The sequence below is a fragment of the Cyphomyrmex costatus genome, unplaced genomic scaffold (assembly GCF_001594065.2).
Source record: "Cyphomyrmex costatus isolate MS0001 unplaced genomic scaffold, Ccosl1.0 scaffold4, whole genome shotgun sequence".
Taxonomy (NCBI): domain Eukaryota; kingdom Metazoa; phylum Arthropoda; class Insecta; order Hymenoptera; family Formicidae; genus Cyphomyrmex; species Cyphomyrmex costatus.
In genome coordinates this window covers 523,500-543,992 of record NW_017278207.1, presented here as the reverse complement: position 1 = coordinate 543,992, position 20,493 = coordinate 523,500, and the positions used below count along the sequence as shown (strand labels likewise).

Genomic DNA, 20,493 nt, shown 5'->3' with positions numbered 1-20,493 from the left:
GAGAGAGAGAGAGAGAGAGAGAGAGAGAGAGAGAGAGAGTTTAACACAATAATCTATATTTTTAATAACATAATTATTACTAAAACCTAATATTTACCTGTAATTTCTGTACACTAGAAACAGAATTGATCATAGAAACGACGATGTCGGTCCTGCATCATGCAATCCAGGAGCGCTTATGCTAGTATTAACGATAATGTTATGGAAATAGGTCATACCCGATGCAAATGGAGAAACTCGATGAATCTTCCTCAGGTGTTCAGATTCAGTTTGTAGGTGCATCGTGACGGTTCCGTGATATCATAATGAGGATCGATATCTAACACTAATGAAGCTTAGATGATTTCCGGAGCTCCGGATACTATTGTCATTGTCTGAACATCCGGAATGAATGCCAACGATCTGTGTCTACTGTAAATCTTTTTTTAGTTTAATTGTATATTTAAAAATCAATTAAATTTAATTTTTGAGGAAAACTTTTCGTATGCAAATTAAGTTTATAATAACACATGTTTAAATTATAATTTTAACAAATAATTAATATTGTTTTATTATAATTAACAATTACAGTATATAATTTATCTATATTTTTTTCAAATATTAATTAAATACTCATGATAACTTTGATTTCGTACTTCAATAGCTAAGATATATTTCAAAATAGAGATTCAAGCATTTACCTAATATATTTGATATAGGTAGGTAACGGAGGCAATGAAATCAAATTTACATTTATAACTTAATTGCGTAGCTCGTTGTAAATTAATATGACACATTCCATAATTAAATATCTTAGTATGCCTTCTCATCTTGTTAATCAATGTTGATGAACAAGATGTGCATTTTTTCACTTTTACAGTTCATATAGCAAATGAGATTATTTTATTTAATACATACACACACATTTTTATTATTTTATTAAAATACGTACGTAAAATATACCAGTTTCATTATAGAGATCATCATTACTCAAATGAAATGTACAATAATTGTTCTCTTCGTTATGCAGTATGTCGTAATTATTGAATCAATTTCGGTGTGGCAGAAAATACATCATTAAATTCAAAACTTTACATAACGCATGATATATTTTGAATAAATTTATTAAACTGTTATTGACATACATTATAAAATTTCTTGCACCATATAAAATTTTTATCAATTTTGAATTTTTTCTTTAATTTTTGAATGGCTAGTTTAATAAAAAGTAATTAATATTTATTGTTAAATAAAATCAATGTCTCCGGTTAACTAATTAAAAAAAATAATAATTTTATTATAAAAATAATAATTTATGAATTTAAGTTTATAATTAAGAAAAATTTACAAAATAGACATTAACAATGTGATAAAAAATCATTATTGTAATATTGACTTTAAATATCAATTAATTATCTAATCAATGTAATTATATATAATTATAGATAACATTGTGATATACAATGTGAAATCTGTACATGTTGTTACGTTAAAGAGCCGGAAACAAAACCAAAATGTTTATTTTTTATAGCATGTCTATTTGAATTTACGTGGATTCAATAAATAAATATTTTATGTTGGTATTAAATATTTGCGCACCGTAAACTGCGTTTGACTCTTAGAACCCCTTTCACAATTTTATTGTTGTTTTATGCAAAATTTGTTCATTGTTTATAATAATAATTAAATTACAAATAAAGAAATTAAAATCATTTAATAATAACTGCGTATGTAGATAATACCAGCTGCATATTTTAACGCAGAAATTGTAATAAATAATAGATACGTTATATCTATTCAAAAGCCAATCTCGTAAAACAAAAGGCAAAGTTAATTAAATTAAATTGTTTAATATTATAACCAAACGTAGTTACATGCATTTAAAAACAGTGTGGAGGCAACACTATTATATATTAAATTTACTCTTTTCAAAGCATTATAAAAAAAAGTTAAAAGTATAATATAAAACAAACATAATCGGGTATTGAAACAGTAAGTAAGAGAAATAGGGCAATAACTCTGGAATTGAGAGAGATCACTTCCAGTAACGCGGAAAGGAGAATAAGTAAGTAAGAAATGTAGAGGTTACGAGAGTCGTAAAGGTCGACCGCAATGAATAGTTTATTTCTCTTTGAAACTTTGGAGTGCACGATAATGATTAGCGAGAATATTGCGGAAATTTACCAGGTGAGGAGAGTAAAGGACAAAAGTAATTTGTAAACTAATCTTGAAGAATAAATAAATATTTAATAAATTGCTATGCAATAATATGATTTTATAATATTTACTAATAGCATAAGAAACTCATTGTGACATAGAAAGTGCTTACACTGACATTTAGCGTATACCTCGTCGAGAATGCGACCGCATATGATCGTTCTTACGAGATAATTTCCTCCGCGAGACGGCAAAGAAATAATTATTCGTGTAATTACACTTACTTGCACGACGGTATATTTGTGTAATAAATGAATGTCACGGGCATGACCAGAATCTTCAATGTGTGTAACTTTTCCTGACTAATGTATTTGCCGATTGCTGTGATTAATTAGCATTACGTTAGTGTGTATAATTTGAATGCAATTAATAGGTTTACCTAAATTACATTGCCGATAAAATAAATAATATTTTACGCGAAATATTAATTGGTATTTGCAAATACAATAATGTTATTTCTATTAATAAATGTTTCTGTGACGTTTACAAAATATTTATCAAAAAATATTAATAAATATAAATATACTAGTTATAGACTCTTTTTGTTCAAAACAAAGAAACAATCATATAATTAAAAGGCTGTAAAGAGTCAACGCAGTTAACTATGCGAAAATTATTTTAATCTTACAATAAACATGTAGACAAATCAATCGAACGTTTCGGTCTGTGATTTAGACCATCTCAAAATATTTATATTCTTATACATAAGAAACAATACACAATTTATAAGAACCTATTTTTTCGAAATCATGCCAACATGTGGTACACGTGCGCTAAACGTCACGTCGTCCGTCTGTCGCTTTATCAAGAATCCTGTTTTATATCTGCTGCACCAGCAGCACTACTAGTATAACAGTAGTATCTTCTACCTTAGTCAGCCAATATCGCATATTGGCAATTCCAATTTCCATTGTTCATTTTTGTGCATAGTAATCTTAAGAAAATAAAATATAAAATTTAGACATATAATTTTGTGTAAAAATAATATACCGTAAAATTTTATATCTTAAAAATTATTCTTGATTGACTATTTAAAATATTTTTTATAAATTTGCATATTTTGTAAATTTAAAGATTTATAATTTTTAATAAGTAATTAAGCACTTTATATAACTGAAAGATGTATTTAAAATTTACATACAAATATTATATAGAGCACTTGAGAAGGCCCAATTTACGAACACAATCAATTGGATATCATTATTTAAACTCAACGAGGCTAAAGGCGCGTTAATCGGAAAAAAGTTTAATTAGAGTAACATTACCTGCGTACATACAAAAATTATAAGACAAAGGAAGAGCAGATAAGTTAGCCATAGAAATGTTGAAAAACAATAGGCCAAAAATTGAATCCTGAGGTACACCTGAAGAAACTATACAAGGACAGGAAAACGTAGGAAAAAAATTATAAATTAATACTACTTGGACACGATCCTTAAGACTGCAGGAAGTTCAGTGAAGACTGGAATAGGCCATAATGCTTATAAGTTTAGCTAGGAGAAGATCATGGCTGACAGTATCAAATGCCTTGGAGAAGTCCAATGCCACCAACGACGTGAGACAGCCAGAATCAAAATCCCAAGCACCAAGTCCGACACACTAAGCAGCTCAGTCGTTGTGCTGTGCATGCCGCGAAAATCAGACTGACATTCAGGTAAAATGCCAGTCTTATGAATAAAGGCATTGAGTTTACTTAATGTATTAATAAATAATACTATTTTTATTATCTTATCTAAAATACATTTTTTATCTTAAAAGTTTGAGAATGTAATGCATTAAGATTAGATTCATAGAATTTAACTTAATTTGAAAAAAACTTATTCCATATATTTAGTACTCATATAACAAATAATATTAATCTGTAAAAAATGTATTAATCAATTGGAATTGATAAAATTACAGTTATTTAGTTTTTATTAAATTAATTGCATTGTATCACAGCGTTTCTAAACAAACTTATCTTATTATAGTTTCCGTTCCTTTTTGTGTTCACCTTTTAGTTCGTTGCCTACATTTAACCAAGTGAAGTGCCTTGAAAATAATAAAACGCCATATTTCAAGCAAGCTCCTATCGTTGAAGCAGTTATGCAAATTTCAAGAGCGACCTCCTCTACTTGAGATTGTAAGAGCGGAGAGCACTGCCGGTGACATTTTTAATTATTCAATAAAAACTCGATCGTAGATATAGAATTAAAATGTTTATTGTAACATTAATTTCCTTCAACATTGGATTATATTTGTTTTGTATCAATGTGTAATTTTTGTTTGCATCATAAGTTGTAATCATAACAATATTTTCAAGTATCAAAACACACTAAAGATAAACCATTCAAATTAAAAATTATGGAAATTTTAATTACAATGTCGTTGCATATTTACATTATTACACGTATTTACAACATATTACTTAAAATTGTATCTAAATCTTTTGTATTTTGAAATCCAAAATTTGTAGATTGTAATTTTTGTAGATTTTGTTATCGTTAATATTTTTATTACGTTCAGTATTATAGAAATACATATTTTTCTTATTCATAGTGTGATACAATAACATTTTATCGTACCATACTGTAATATAAAACAAACTATAATTTACTGGATGCAGTCTTCGTAAATATCAGACGATTACAGAAAGTTCATGTTCTACGAAACCAGGTATTGCTACAATCTTTTACCATCTCTGATCTTCTAAAATGAAAATTTGTTTCTCTAAAAAGAATGTTTGGTAAATAGAAATTAAGATAAAAATTTTTATGTTATTTAACCCTCCGTCTGTAATTCCTTTTTGTCCAACCCAAGTTTTTTTACTTTTCTTGGTTTTCAATACAATGTAAAAAAATTTGGATTACTTTTCAATGTTTCTATTATATGTATAAGTAAGACTCTATTACTGATAAGACATTTTAAGAAGAGAAAGCGGGTTTTATCTTTTTTATTTTAAAAAATAAAAAATCTAATTAGAAAAAGTTTGTAATTGTGCCAAGAAGATCTAGGCAATCTAGCCAATAATAATAATTATTACAATAAAAAATATATTTGTAAAAAAATTTCCTAAAAAGAATATATGTATTTAACAATAAGTTATTTTACCTTTTATAAAACCTAAAAAATTTATTTGTTTAAAAAATGTAATATTTATTAAAAAAATAATTCTTTTGTATGTTGCATACATTTTATAAATGTAGTTTCTTCGTATACTACGAAACGGATTTAACATTTTTGCTTTTTACATTGCATTAAATAAGAAAGAAAGATGGAATCTAATAAATCCGTAATGAGCGCAATCAGAATGGTATTGCGTGACCACATGTTACGTTCCTCGCGCCAGAAGCAATTGTGTTCGCAATACCACTTCTCATAGGCACAAATCTATGACATATTCCCGACTGCTCCCCAATTTGCCTGCCCCATGATTGTAAATCACAGCAACAAGTTTCTAACTGGTTGTCTAATACGAATGCCAATATGCACTTAGTTTCAATTCGAATCTTTTATTGACTAATTATCAATAGAAAAAACCATTATCGAGTTTCTGATAAAATTCTTCTTTTTTATACATGTATACCTATAATCATTCTAGAGAAAGTTAAAAATAAAAATAACGATGTTATAAAGTACATAATTTTATTCCAAATGCACAACAAGTATACCTACATGTATATAAGTATCTATATACAGGGTGACCCATTTTAACTTAGGCAGCCAAATAACTCGAAAACTAAATCCAATAGACAAAAATGTTTCAAATAAAAATGGAACGGTATCGAGGGGGACACGTTTTAGTCACGTTGTTTTTTTCCTAAGTGGAGGCGCTAAAAAGATATGAAGGTCACCTCCACTTTTTTAAATGGAATTATGTAATTTTTTATAGATAACGTGATTCCTCTAATTATTTTGCATATAAAAGTATTAAGGTAGAGATACCAAAAAACCAATAGTTTTCGAGATATTTTACACTTTATTTTGGTACATATTGACACAAAATGTTAAATAACTCGTAAACTGTTAACTTTTTGATTATCGTACCTTAATACTTTTGTGAACAGAATAATGAGATAAATCAAATGGTGTAAAGAAAACACATAGTTGCATATTTAAAAAATTATCCATTTTGTATACATATTTTTTTTAAAGCAACTATGTGTTTTCTTTACACCATTTGATTTATCTCATTATTCTGTTCACAAAAGCATTAAGGTACGATAATCAAAAAGTTAACAGTTTACGAGTTATTTAACATTTTGTGTCAATATGTACCAAAATAAAGTGTAAAATATCTCGAAAACTATTGGTTTTTTGGTATCTCTACCTTAATACTTTTATATGCAAAATAATTAGAGGAATCACGTTATCTAAAAAAAATTACATGATTCCATTTAAAAAAGTGGAGGTGACCTTCATATCTTTTCAGCGCCTCCACTTAGGAAAAAAACAACGTGACTAAAACGTGTCCCCCTCGACACCGTTCCATTTTTATTTGAAACATTTTTGTCTATTGGATTTAGTTTTCGAGTTATTTGGCTGCCTAAGTTAAAATGGGTCACCCTGTATATTACAAATCTCAAGAGTAAAATTAATGATCAACCTGTCATTTGATTAGCCGTTTTCTCTGATTTTCAGGTGCACCTTACTTTTTCTAGCTTTTCATCCTCGCATTGTGGCAATTATCGGCATGCCGGCGAACGGCAGAGTCAGCTAAACAAAAGACCGTTAAAGCTATCCCCGATATCCGCATCCTCCGCTTCCACCCGATCTCGTTTATTTCGTATCAACCTTTTCCATCAGCTTCATCAAGTGTTTCTTTTATACCGCCTTTCTTTTCTGATCGCCGGAATGAATCGTACAATTTTAAGGTTGCTTATCCCTCCTCATACTCTCTAAAAATATTTTTGTTACATATAATATAAATGTAACAGTCTAAATTAGTTTTGAATATTGTTTTACATTATAATTGATAAAATTTTACTAGGCAAATTTTTAATATTAATTAGTCTTTTAGTTTAACATTTAATATATGCGATTTTACATTCAACTACTGCATAAATTAAAATCATTTTTTTTTAATTTCCATAAATCAATTCCAATATCAAGGTAAATGAAATGCCGAATGTAACATATAGGTCAGTTTAATCGACTCAATCGTAAAAATGAATTCGTGTAGGCATGGCGAGGGGAAGAATTTAGAATTGAACACCAAGTGGACTCGAAGCACTCCAGGGTTAAATGAATCGACCCGTATACGGTGAGGTCGTTGCCAAAGTTACGCGAGCGCACTTGTAGTCAAAGCAGAATTCGCTTATCTCTTTGGTTATTCAATTATGACAATTTGATCCGAAGGAGGGTTATACGTCCCGCACACCAGCATGCTTTGTACCGATGCGGCAGCGGAGGCCGTTCCGCGATAAATTGAGCTCTCAAGAAGGTCTGCGATTGCCGTATATATGTGAATCGATGTGGAAAAGGTGAATGGGCTTGCAGCAGTTCTGATGGCGTTGGAGAAGAAAGGACGGCGATGGGTCTCTTTTCCTCCCTTCTCTCTTTTTTTTTTTCCCAGCCCTATAATGTACGCACATACACACGTCTGGCCTCGATATGCAAAATCGCTGAATATGGCCGTAAAACGCAGGCGGCGTGTATGCCAATATGGCGAGTATGGGAGACCGAGTTCTCTTCTTCTCTTTCTTTCTTCTTTACCCAGCCGATAGAGAATAGAAATATTAACGCTAACATTTTTACATGCCATAGTATTTTTAAACATTATGGCCGACAGCAATTTAGTGGTTAATAATCTGAAAATTATTTTGACAATTATTTTATATGAATATTGACAGCTGTATAGTATATATTTATTAAATATACTTATTAGATTGTTTGCAATAACTATTCTTTTAATAATGACAGAAATTGATCTAAAATCGAAGCACGAACAAAGCAATATATACTTTTATACGTTAAACTAGCTTTATGACTGAGAGTTGATCAAAATTTTGGCACGTCCAAAGAAAACGATATATTTTTCGTTTGTAGGCGTCCAACCATTTTCGAACAATCGTTCCTCCGTGTCAACTGAAATGTCTCATTTCCTACAGGAAACCCAATTTCCGCGCAGTTCCGAACAATCGAGAATAAGACTCGAACAAGGTCGTGATTTGCAAACGATTGAATTCAAATTATAGACATCTTGCCGAAATGACAAAACGGAAGTTCACCTTTCCTCTTATTTGTCAAAAAGATTTTTTCTTTATATTTTAAATATTTATTTTTTCAGGATATATATATCTATTATTTTAGCATACAAATATGACAATTCATTGTTAAAAATTTTCTGCTTTTATACGAAACAAAACAAAATGTAATTGTACTAAATTTTTTATCAACTCAAAGCGTTATGATGAAATTATAAATTCGTTTATGAGTTATTTTTCTGTGTTTAACTCATCTTATTCAATCTAATATATTTGTGTATGATAATAGCAGTATGTGTGGTAATTGATGTCAATAATAATTCATTTAAGTCAATGACAGTGAATCATTAAAATTGTATTAGTATTTAAAAGAAGATTTATAAAATTTAATGTGTCAGATAGAAAGTAATCTTAAAAAATGATTGATTTAATTAAAGTAAGTGAAGTAATCATAGTGAATAAGAGTATTGATAATGCGATTACTCTATATAGATATATACGTAGATATACTCTACATAAAATTGACATTAGTTCTTAAGATAACGATACCAATTCAACCGATATTGTTATTTTAGCTTGTGTTCAGATATTTTGTATAAATTAAATAAATAACCAGCAATTTAGTTATACACTAGAAAGGAAAAGTTGTTTAATATGTAATTTCTGAAAAATAAAATAATTATAATATATAAAATATAATTTTTATGAAAAATTGGTAGTGCGTTTAAAAAAAAAAAAATTTGGAAAACTTTTTATTTTATTTATAATATATTAGATTACGTTAACAGAACATAAATTTATTTATAGTTAATTAATGCAGTGTTTTTAAATAATAAAATAAAAAGTTATAAATTTATTTAGCAATTTGTAATTCTTTACATTTTTACATTATATAATAGCAACAGCAAAAACTGAAATATATGTCAACTGCAATTTTACGATGATATTTTAGAAATGCAGTATCGTGGAAACGACGACTATCAAATATAATTTTCCTACCTTTATATCTTTCTACTTTATCGTTTCGAGCTCATTTTGTACTACTACGTATAATATTATTCGAAAAAATGTATCCTATTCTTTACATATCCTATTGGTCTAGTCGAAAGCCGCGAGTTTATGAGGAAATGATGAGGAGGAAGATTTTGTGTTCGTCTTTGGCAGAAACGAAAGTACGGAGACGGAGAGAGCGAACAGACAAGATAGAGGAGATAGAGGTAGAGAGCTAGAGCTGGCCGTTGTGTGAAAGCGTCAGCACACACGTTTGTATGGTGGGTTGCCCGACAATAGGCATTGTGCACCCGCCATAACCAGGAACCGAACGCGACAGCACCACGCCAGCATTGTCCGAGTGTCAGCTAGCATCCTTCTCCTTTCTCGCTTCCTCTCATTCTCCGTTACTCTCTTGCACTCATCCTGCACTTCGTTCATTTCGTTTTACTCTTCATAAATCCTTTCTTTTCTCATTTACTTGCTTACCTCGACCCTTATTCACCTTAATATTTCGACTGAACGTGATATACAACAAACCTAGACGTGATTTCACGAAACTGTCGCTATTCACGATTGTTATGTGAAATATTGAGTCGCAGCCGTTTATCATGATATCATTACACGCGTATCTGATAAGGATTTGAATCTCAGAACAGGGAGCGATTGAGTGATTTAGACTGATAAAAAGGATCTATTAATCGGGTATATAAACAGGCTTTAGATAGTCGAACGTACAATCAGGTGTAAATTCGCGTAAGAGTAAGATTCGCATAAAGAGTAAACTAAGGAATAATAAGCAGCAAAATGAAAAGTAAGTTTGTTGTTCAAGTGAGACGTAATTTTACGAATTTCAAATTTATGAGTGAATATAATTATTATTGTGTAAAGTACTCTAAAATGTATCATGATAAACGTAGGACATATTTTTTGTAAATATCGTAAATGAATTGATATTTTCTATCTAAGTTGGGTAATATAATATAGATAGTATAATATAGAGATATAGTATAATATTATATTTCTCTGCGCATTTTTCTTAAATATATAACTTTTAATAAAAACAATAATCATTATACACATTTTTTTTTTAATATCACGCGCGTTTTTATTTTTATACTTATAGCACAAAATTACAATTAATTCAAGATCGTTCATAAAATGATTATTTGTCATTACATTTTTTCATTGATTCAATATATTTTAGCTATATACTCCGTTGCACTTTTGATGTGCCTGTTGGGCGTGTTTTATGCCCAAGCACAAGAAATTCGTTGCCCAGCGCCAAAAGAAGGGGAGGATATAGTTCTCATCCCTCATCCCACCAACTGTAATCACTATTTTGTTTGTGACTATGGCCGACCGATTGTGATGAAGTGTCCTGAAGGTTTACACTTCAATCCTGAAGTACAGGTCTGCGATTATCCATTCAATGTTGAATGCATTACTCATTAATCGATTTATGTGTATAATGACTTTATTGCATACAATTATATAACAATATATGGATCGTTTTCTTGTTGAATTATTGTATTACATAATCATTACACGGCTTATATGACATTATAGAATATATATTTTCTAATAAATAATAAATAAATTATCCATACTTAATATTGCATGTGTATATGAGTCCGTTTAATATAACCGATTAATTAGTAAATAGCAGGCGATATCTATATTGATGAAGATTGCTTGATAAAATAATGATAACGAATGTTCGTGATAGACCAATCAGTCTCGAAGTCTGGATGTTTTAATTTTGTTAGTTGATGTGTTTTGCTTGACATTATAACATTATAAAAAATCTATTACTACGCAATAGATTAACAAATATTTACGTTATTAATAAAAAGATTATTTTTTATGTAAATTCAAACATTTATCAAGAAATAAAATATGTTATATAATATGATATATATAATAAAAAAATTAATATAGTTATCAAAAGGCTTGTAAAAATGCTTAAACATAAGAATTAATTTATTTTTCAGGTATAATTTTTATATCTGTAAAAAAAACTTACTAAACGTAAACGCTAAATAATACGATCGTAATAAAAAAAATAATTTCGACATATTTTGAAATCAAAGATTAAGCTTATTCGAGATATCTCGTATCAAATGATGGAAATCTTCACGTTACGCGAACATTTCGCTGCATTTTAACATCAACAGTTTAATAGGTAGTTTGTATTATCAAACTGGCACTGGTATGTAAGTGCAGAAAATGTAACGGGCAGCAGCGAATAAACTTAGAATAGTAATTGCGCTCATATAAATGAGAATAGGTCAGCCATGAAAAATTTACAACTTAATCACACTTTTCCGGAATTGCTACATTTAGAACAAATCTTCTGTGCAACAATGATCATTAGAAGAATAAGTATCTTAAATTATATACGTTTTTTTTTAACCTTTAAATATTGCTTTTTCCGCTTGTCTTGACTTAAAAACGTAACACGTATTTTACTTTGCGCACATCCGTAAAACGTATATCATTTCTACATTTCTATTCTTTACGTTTTACATGAATTGTTCACGTATGTGCATAGCTAGTCTAAATCTATATCGTAAAACATAAAATCGTATTTATTAATTGTTAAAATAGTATTTATTAATGTTTATAATATTTTTGTTATAAAAATTTATATTGTATCAGTAATAGGCATATAAATTAAGTAAATGTCACACGCTATAATTCTTGAAATAATTCAAATGTAAGTAGAAATAAAAAATGATAAACTGAAGCTAAAGGAAAAAGAATGAGAGAGGACAGATCCTAGGAAAGATTTTTATCATTGAACAGTAACAGTGGTGTGTAAACATTTTTGGCCAATGACGTTTTTTATACTCTAATTTATTATTATTATTAAAAAAAACCTGATAAAGTTTTAATTGTCATCGGGTGTTAGTACAAGATGGATAATGAAATTGTGTACTAACAATTGATAATAATTATGAAATTTTATTAGACTTTTTTTTATAAATTAGAGTACAAGAATGCCACTGGCCGAAAACTTTTGCACTCCACTGTAAATACCCTATTTCATTTTGAGCTCAATACTCAGATAGGGTTTGTCGCCTTCATCGCTTACGCCGGTATTGCTCTCCGTGCTAGATCATGTCGCGCAGACGTCGCTCTTCGTCCGTCAGTTAATGTCGTATTCTCCTTACAAAAAGAAGAACTGGAGAAAGAAGCGCGTGAAAGGAAAGGTACGAACGAAGCGTCGCGTCGGACAGAGAACTGCGGGAGCGAACGCGGATCGAGACTTCTTATCGGTACGAGTCAGCTACCGGCTGCCAGCCAGCTCGCTTACGCGCATCTCGTATGTTCCTTTTCATCCCTCGTTTCTCTCTCTCTCTCTCTCTCTCTCTTACACCCTCGTCGCGCTCTCTCGCCTGCAATACCTTTTTTCTTCCGTCACTTCCGTACCGGCTTCTCGCTTTACTTCTGCCATTTCCCACCTTGACACTCACCGAAATGTATCCGGTCGGTGGGAGCATCAGTGGAGGACGCCGTTAATGGATTCTATTCTGTATCAAATTGGAAACCGATTGGTTGCCGTCGTTGTCATAAGATGCGCCGCGAGATAGATGTATATCGGTGATCGATCTGGGAGCGTTATCATTTGTTAATTTTACCGAGGCGAAAAAACCTATAATTGCCAAGATAATATTTTTTAATCGTGTTGACAAATGTATAATAAATATCTACAAATATAGTACTTTTGTGATTATCAATTATTGGTTTATCTAAATGAAAGAATTATTAATTGAAAAATTAGAAGAAAAATGAATTATTACTGTATAATATAATTTTAAAACGCTTCCTTCATCATTCCTTTGTCATTACATTATTATTTTTAAAAAGCTGCTAAATATAAATTCTCATAAAATCGTATTTATCTTTCTCGCAAAATGCAGACGTAGTTTATAATTACAACTTTGTATTTTAACACGAACTGCATTTAACCTTTACTCATTTGCGCCGTTCTTCTCCGTTGTGTTCGGAAAATAAAGAAAATTTCGGATACATAATCCACCATTTAATTTATGTAGCTTGTTTTACCAGGTGGTACGTTCCGTCAAGGCGTTATGCGCGGCAGGAGGCGAGGGTGAATTAATAGCCAGACATTTTTCTAAGTAAGGAAGATAGAGAATGCAAAAGTAAAGAGGGATAACGAAAGAGAAAGAGAGAAGCAGTGATTATAAAACGTTCAGATGGCGTGCAAAGAACGCGGAAGCCTATTTTACACGAGACGTGCAGTAAGCTTAGGCTTCGTCGGCAGATTACAGTCTTGTTGCATGTCTCTCTTTGGACTTGTACATTTATTACACGAGTTACTGGCATTTTTTATTCAATAGAATTATCGCTTTTCAATTGCTGATGTTCAATCACTACTTTTTTTATCGTGTTTTCTAATATTGAAAGCAATAAATTAGAGATTACGATTAAGTAATAGAAAATTTAAAATCGTAACCATTATTTTTGTATAATACTGATGATCAAAATTATAGAACTGCGACGTAGTCCTTTCGATAAATAATAACAAATCATATTTTCTGCAATATGCCCGAAGCAATTTGGCACGAAACATGAAGTAATCGGTTATCAGAATACATAATGCACACTTGTGCCGTTAAGATTGTATTCGCATTTTATTTATAGTATATGCGTCTAGAATTTACGAAGCATAGAGAAGTTAAGAAACGATACCATAAATCTAGATTTTTGCGAAGTAACATATTTTGAAAGAAGAATGTACTAAAAGCAATATGAGAATTTAACACACACGTCACAGGTTTGCTCAAATAAAATAACACTTTAACAGCACAATTTATGTTTAGATTGTATATTTATAGTATGTTTGTGCAAATGGCATAAATAGGAAAGTTTATAGCTATCTTTCTTAACTTTCTGACAATGTTTCTCTCGTAGCGATTTACACCAGCTCGAAACTATTAAGATAAGCGATCGTTTCCGATGAGTTTTGAGATATGAGTTTTGTAGATAGAATTTTTAGGCAATTTCCGTGACGGGACCGTTTTTCCAGAATTCTTTAGTAAAATAAACTTGTCAAAAATATTGTTTTTTAAAAGATCCAATTTTACGGAAATAGCAAGAAATTCTACCGTATTGTCACGTTCTATACGAAATAACCTCTAGCGCGTATTATAATAAATTTTCGTTACTTTTCGGTTCTATTTATTTAAAAAATTGTCTTGCTAAAATACAGATATTTCATCGAACCCTCTTACAAATCTCTGTGTAATAAGGTTATGAAAATTTGGTGTGTTTCTACACAGTAATGTCACTGAAGCCTTATGAGAAGTGCAGATATCTTTTTGTTTGGCATATTACGGAATGAAAAAGAGTAGAGTCGGCTGAACGGCTGGCAGTCGTCCTACGGTGTCCCCGAGGAAATCAAATTATCGATATATGTGGAACCGATGTGCACACGTAACGTATATATGACGAAGTGCAAGCTGAGAGCACAGGTGGCCGACTGATATTGGTTTTGCTTCCGGATTTGGCGGACACCCCTTACAGCGGTAGACGCAAGCGAGACTCGCTACGAAGGGCAATTACCCCACTAAATATTCACAAGTTCATTACAAGCGGAGTTGGATGCATTCACCCTCTTCCCCGTGCCTCCTCATCCTCTCGCTCTTTGCCTCTTGTCTTTACTTTCTCGTTCCTCTCTAACACAAGTAAACATTTTCGAAATAGACTTAGTTCCACAGGGTATCCTTCTGCTTACAACGCAAGTAAATATTGAATTTTTTATTTTAGGAATTAATATGCGAAAAACCATCTCTTGCGAATATAAATTCTCATATTGAGTACAATAGTTACGCAAAATACCCAATTGCATAATAGATAAGATCAATACAATCTGCACTTCTCATAGTATCTGGTATAAGATAATTGCGGATAAAGAAGCAGATTATAAAGTATTCAGAGTGTATAAAAATTGATATATCAGTTTTTTATGAAATTTTATATATTACCAATTGCATAACAAAAATAATTTTTGTGCATTTCTCTTTATTACAAGTCATCAATAAACATTAACAAATAATAATAATTTATTAATTTTACTAAAAACTTTAACAATTTTTGGAATTAAAAATATGATTTAAAATTATCACTATTATTATTTACCATTCTTGAGTATTATTTTATTCTAATTACAAGGAAAACTATTTACTTAATGTATTTTAGTATTGGTTACAGAAAAATTGTTCTTTATATCATACTTACCACTATTGCACATTTTGTCATTTATTGAGATAAAGGGAATAAAGTCATTATTTAAATCATCAATCGAATTTTATCTAATTTTTTTCAGATTTTAATTGTGATGTTTTAAATTAACGATAGTGTTAGTCCGTTTAGATAAAATCATGAATATAGTAGGGCATCTTTTCTTTTAATTCAGACCTTTGATCTTAATGCGTTGCAGTTGCGGCATTGGAATATTTTATCACTGCCAAGAACGATGAGAAATTATATATAAAATGACTCTTTTATTTCAATTAGATAGGGATTAACTTTATACGACTTTCGTGTATCAGCTTTTTTATGTAACACCCTTTATATGCAGGTATGGCTGGAAATCTAGAGCTAACGGCGTCCTCAGCACACTGCTCGGACACTCTGCGAGGTTTCCGACAAAAAGCTCATAAAAATTTAATAGATCGTTCGGCTTCAATGCAACGGCAGGCTTTTTATGGCTTATAAATGTTTCGTTTGACCGAAAACAATTTTCTCGGTCTGAAGATCACGACGTAAACTCGCAGCAACGTTGGTCAGTTCAATACATTCTCCTAGAAACATTACTTTTATTCTAAAAAATTTAAAGGATAAGAATACCGAATTTAAAGTTAACTTGATATTAATTATTTAAAATATAAGACAGTTTTAAAGTATATAAATTCATAGATTATTCTTATTTTAACAATATATTCAAAACAAAAATTAAATAAAAACTATAAAACTATTTATTTCACTAACATTTAAATATAAATGAGCAAATTATTGTATCTTGCCTAGTTTACTAATTTGCTTTTATTACTTAACATATATAATATAATTATGAGACAAAAGTTAATAATGATATCTGTGGAATTGATTTCTGGCATATCGTATTTTACTCGGAATTTTCGAGGAGATCACACGTCAACTATTCTGTGGAGACCCCGATTAAAATTCGATCGGTTAACGTCGGTACGTCGTGTGATATTTCGTCGTGTGATATGCTGATAACAATCCAGCAGATTATTGAAACTCACGCAACGATTGATCGACAGATATGATATCAGATATTAATATATGTACTTCCAAAACAATTTTGCACATTATGTTTTGTACAAATAACATAAGCATTATTATCTTAACCAAGTTTTGTAAATTACAAATTAAAACTGAGAGTATAATTATTTATAAACAATTATTAAGCCCGGTATTCATAATTAATCATTAAATATTTGACAAAAAATTATAGTTTTAAAACTCCCTGATTATTTGTCGACCTCCCTGGTGAAAATTTTTAGTGAGATATTGTGTTTATACTTGTTTAGATAATGCTTTATCGATGGTTATATTGTTTATGACGAGTTTCATTGACGGTTACATTGTTTAAGATTGTATATGAAAAATTTTATTGATATTTTAAAGCACCGTTTTCAAAGCGTAATTTTTCAAAACGTAATCGTGAACATCTCTTAAACAATTTTATGTTTAAATTTCCATTTCATAAATAACTCACAAATATTTTAAAACTTAAATGAAACATCTGTTCAACATTTAAGTAAGCTTTTTACAAACTTTTAATAAACATATTATTTTCGCCACAGCTATATGTATTTAATTTTTACAAGGATATATAATTTTCAAATTTTATGTCTACATAAAGGGAGTCCCCCAGGGTAGCGGCTCAGTATCAGTGCACCCCTCGCCCTGATGAAGTAAACGTCATGGTTCACGAAACGTTGGCATTAATAATGAAGAAAGACACGGCGATAACCCGCAAACCTTCTGGTATAATTGAAGAAAATACCCGTGAAAGCCTCAAAAGCATAACAATTTTTCTAAATACAGATTCGTAAAACAAAAATCTGTAAAATATCGATCTAAAACACATATCTGTAATTAATTACGCTCTCAATTAAAGATTGAAAAGAATTTACGACCATAAATATACATAATTTCGACCAAAATATGTTTAATTGAATCAAAATAAAATATTAGAAATTATCAAAATTTTATGTTTTTTTCTGCTCTATAATTTAACATTTGTAATATTGCAAATTTGTAATAGTTTAAACTTTATTCCACTTGATTAATTTCTTCAGCATTAATATTATTATAATGTATGCGCTTAACAGCTGCATACGCGTAATACGCTCAATCGTCATGAAAGTAATATTTTCATATCAACATTGCAAATAAGATCGGTACTGAATACTTGAAAATTTTTTCGGTATTCTAGAATTAAGTTAGCACCTTAGTATTCAGAGGCTGTTTTCACTTTTGCTATTTGCATGGAATCTGCGCTCATAATCCTATTGCTTTACTTTATAAAGATATTGCGCAGATGCAAAAGATGGAACTATAGCAGCGCAAGGGCTGTAAAGGAAAGGGCGACGGAGCTCTTCTCTCCTCGAACTCGATCTGGATTTACGATATTAGTTGCAACAGCACCTGAACCCGAAGCAGCCAACCTTGTTTTAAACTATCTCAGACTGGGCTCGTTACCCCATACGCGCGTTGAATTGGTTTCCTTTATTTATTTCGATACTTCGTATTACAGTTTATACCCTTCCTTTTCGATTTATATTAAAAAGTAGCTTTTTTTGGTGTGCAAAAGTCTTATTTTGTATAAGTTTACATAAACACTAAATATTTTACAATTCTAATATACATAAAAATATTGATTTAAACTAAAATCTTTCCACTTATGATTTCGTTGGATAAATAATTCTCTCTTCTCTGCTTGAATACTCTCTTCCCTCCCCCCCCTCTCTCTCTCTCTCTCTCTTCTCTGCGTTACTGCCAGGTTAGATAGATCGGGTGCATTTATATAACACATAAAATCCCCTTCGAATAGGGGAATTTATGTACTATCAGATAGTGAAAGCAATATAAATGAGATTTTAAGTATACCTACCGCAAGTACGTATGTATATTGCACACGTTTCTCTCCGCATCTTCTCGGTTTCTCCCTTTTAAGAATATTTTCTATTTTCATAGATGAAAAGGAAGACGATAAATAATCACATGACACAAACATATTCAATCGTTTAAATAGGCAGAAAGCTGTATTACTTTTTTAACACAATTAGCTAACACTCATTTTTAAATTAATCCTTAAATAACACGCGTAAAAAAAAATCACGTAGACACCACATGGGGTTAATTGGACCCCAGCATGAAAAAGTGTACGCTATTCCTAGAGTTATCAATAGGTATTTTGTGTTTTGAAAATTTTTCTACATACTCCTCAAAACTTCTAGAAAAAAGATAACAGAGGTTAAGGTGAAATTTTACTGTAAATATAAAAAAAAAAGATCTTTTGGACTCCCAGTGTTATTTAAAGATTAAATTACTTGTAGCTTTTAGAAAATTGTGATACATATTAATATCAGTGTACACAATATATATATGCATAATATTTCTTGATATAATAATTTAATAATATAATAGATTGTTATAATGAGATGATATTGAATAATATCATAAATCATACTCTTTATATTGTTAAATTAATAATTCTTTATAAATTATATATAAATATTAATTTACTTTTCGATTTTGCTAATAAAGATAAAGATAATGTTTGTTCTGTAAGTATTAAAACACGAAAAGCATTAGATGTGTTCGAATAAGAAGAACGCATATCAAAATTCATCACAGAGTAAATCATATCAGAACACTGAATAAATGCATAAATGAGAGAGCATGGTTAAATGCTGAATAATTTGAGGTAATTTCGAGACGAAAAACTTTCATTTGCGTGAAAAGGCTTTTGGAAGTAAGTAAGGGCGGATTGTTGTTAGGAGCTATGGGGGTAGTAGACGCAGCCAAGCCGCTGCGCGCTGGTGTGAATTTCATTAAAAGCAGCGAACGCGAATAAAGAAAGAAAGAAAGAGAAAGATAGGGAAAGAGAAAGTCCGCGAAGAGAAACGAATGAATTCATAGTTTTTAATATTTGTTTATTGTATTGTCTCGACAAGGACGAAAAAGACATGGATCTGCATAGGATATTGCAGAAGAGGCAAAAAAAAAAAAACACTCTTGCTTACAATTGCTTATTATTCAAGTTTCTCGCTAAAGGCGTCGTTCTTTCACGAGATGGAAGATTAGTACTTTTATTCCGCCGTAAGCGCAAGATGATTGCTGGTGATATATTTCGACAGCCCCGAGGGAATAATTAAAAGACGCGATACGGTAAACTAGAGGGTTTATATAACACGGGGCTTAAGAAAATCTCAATATATTTTATATATACAATCATCAATTAATTAATATTTTTACGTAAAGAAAAAGGAGAGGGCTGCCTTCACGTTAATTATTTTGAAATCGTTTGTGTTATCAAAGTTAAATACTTGTTCGCAACAAGGTAAAATTTCAAGGATATCGCCGCAGGTCAATAGCTCTCTGCATTTGAATAGATGATATAAGCGATAGAAGTGATGTTGAAGGACGTGATATAGGGCTGGTGTTAAAGGACAAAGAGAGGCGAAAGGCAGCGGGAGTAGACACAGGTCGGTTTTCGAGGGCCCGGCAGAATGTTGCGTCGGTACTGTCGATGAATAGAGAGGTAATGAATCGCAGTGGACACCAACATGGAAGAGGCGAGGCAATTCTAGGCATTTAACTGGACTCTGCCTAAAAAATGCATATATATCTATATACATATACATATATGCATACATATATCAGGATCTCGCAATCTACCTGCGATTTGTACTTCTGGCAATAGATACGATGGATAGGTCGAGAACACAGAACAAATGACATATTAAAATTGAAATGACATTCATCTTTTTATGCTCAGGATACCAACAGGCGTCGATATCGCGTGTTAAAGAATGTATCAATTAAATGTTAAACA

The 20,493-nt window shown here is 30.7% G+C and overlaps 1 protein-coding gene across 1 annotated transcript; it reads left to right on the top strand.

Annotated features, from left to right (window-relative positions):
• Window positions 1-10,110: 10,110 nt before the first annotated feature.
• LOC108777035 (peritrophin-1-like) lies at window positions 10,111-10,918 on the top strand. Its single transcript, XM_018543821.1, has 2 exons — window positions 10,111-10,185; window positions 10,579-10,918. Exons 1-2 carry the CDS (start codon window positions 10,179-10,181, stop codon window positions 10,824-10,826), a joined length of 255 nt encoding a protein of 84 aa, XP_018399323.1. The 5' UTR covers window positions 10,111-10,178; the 3' UTR covers window positions 10,827-10,918.
• The last annotated feature ends 9,575 nt before the right edge of the window (window positions 10,919-20,493 follow it).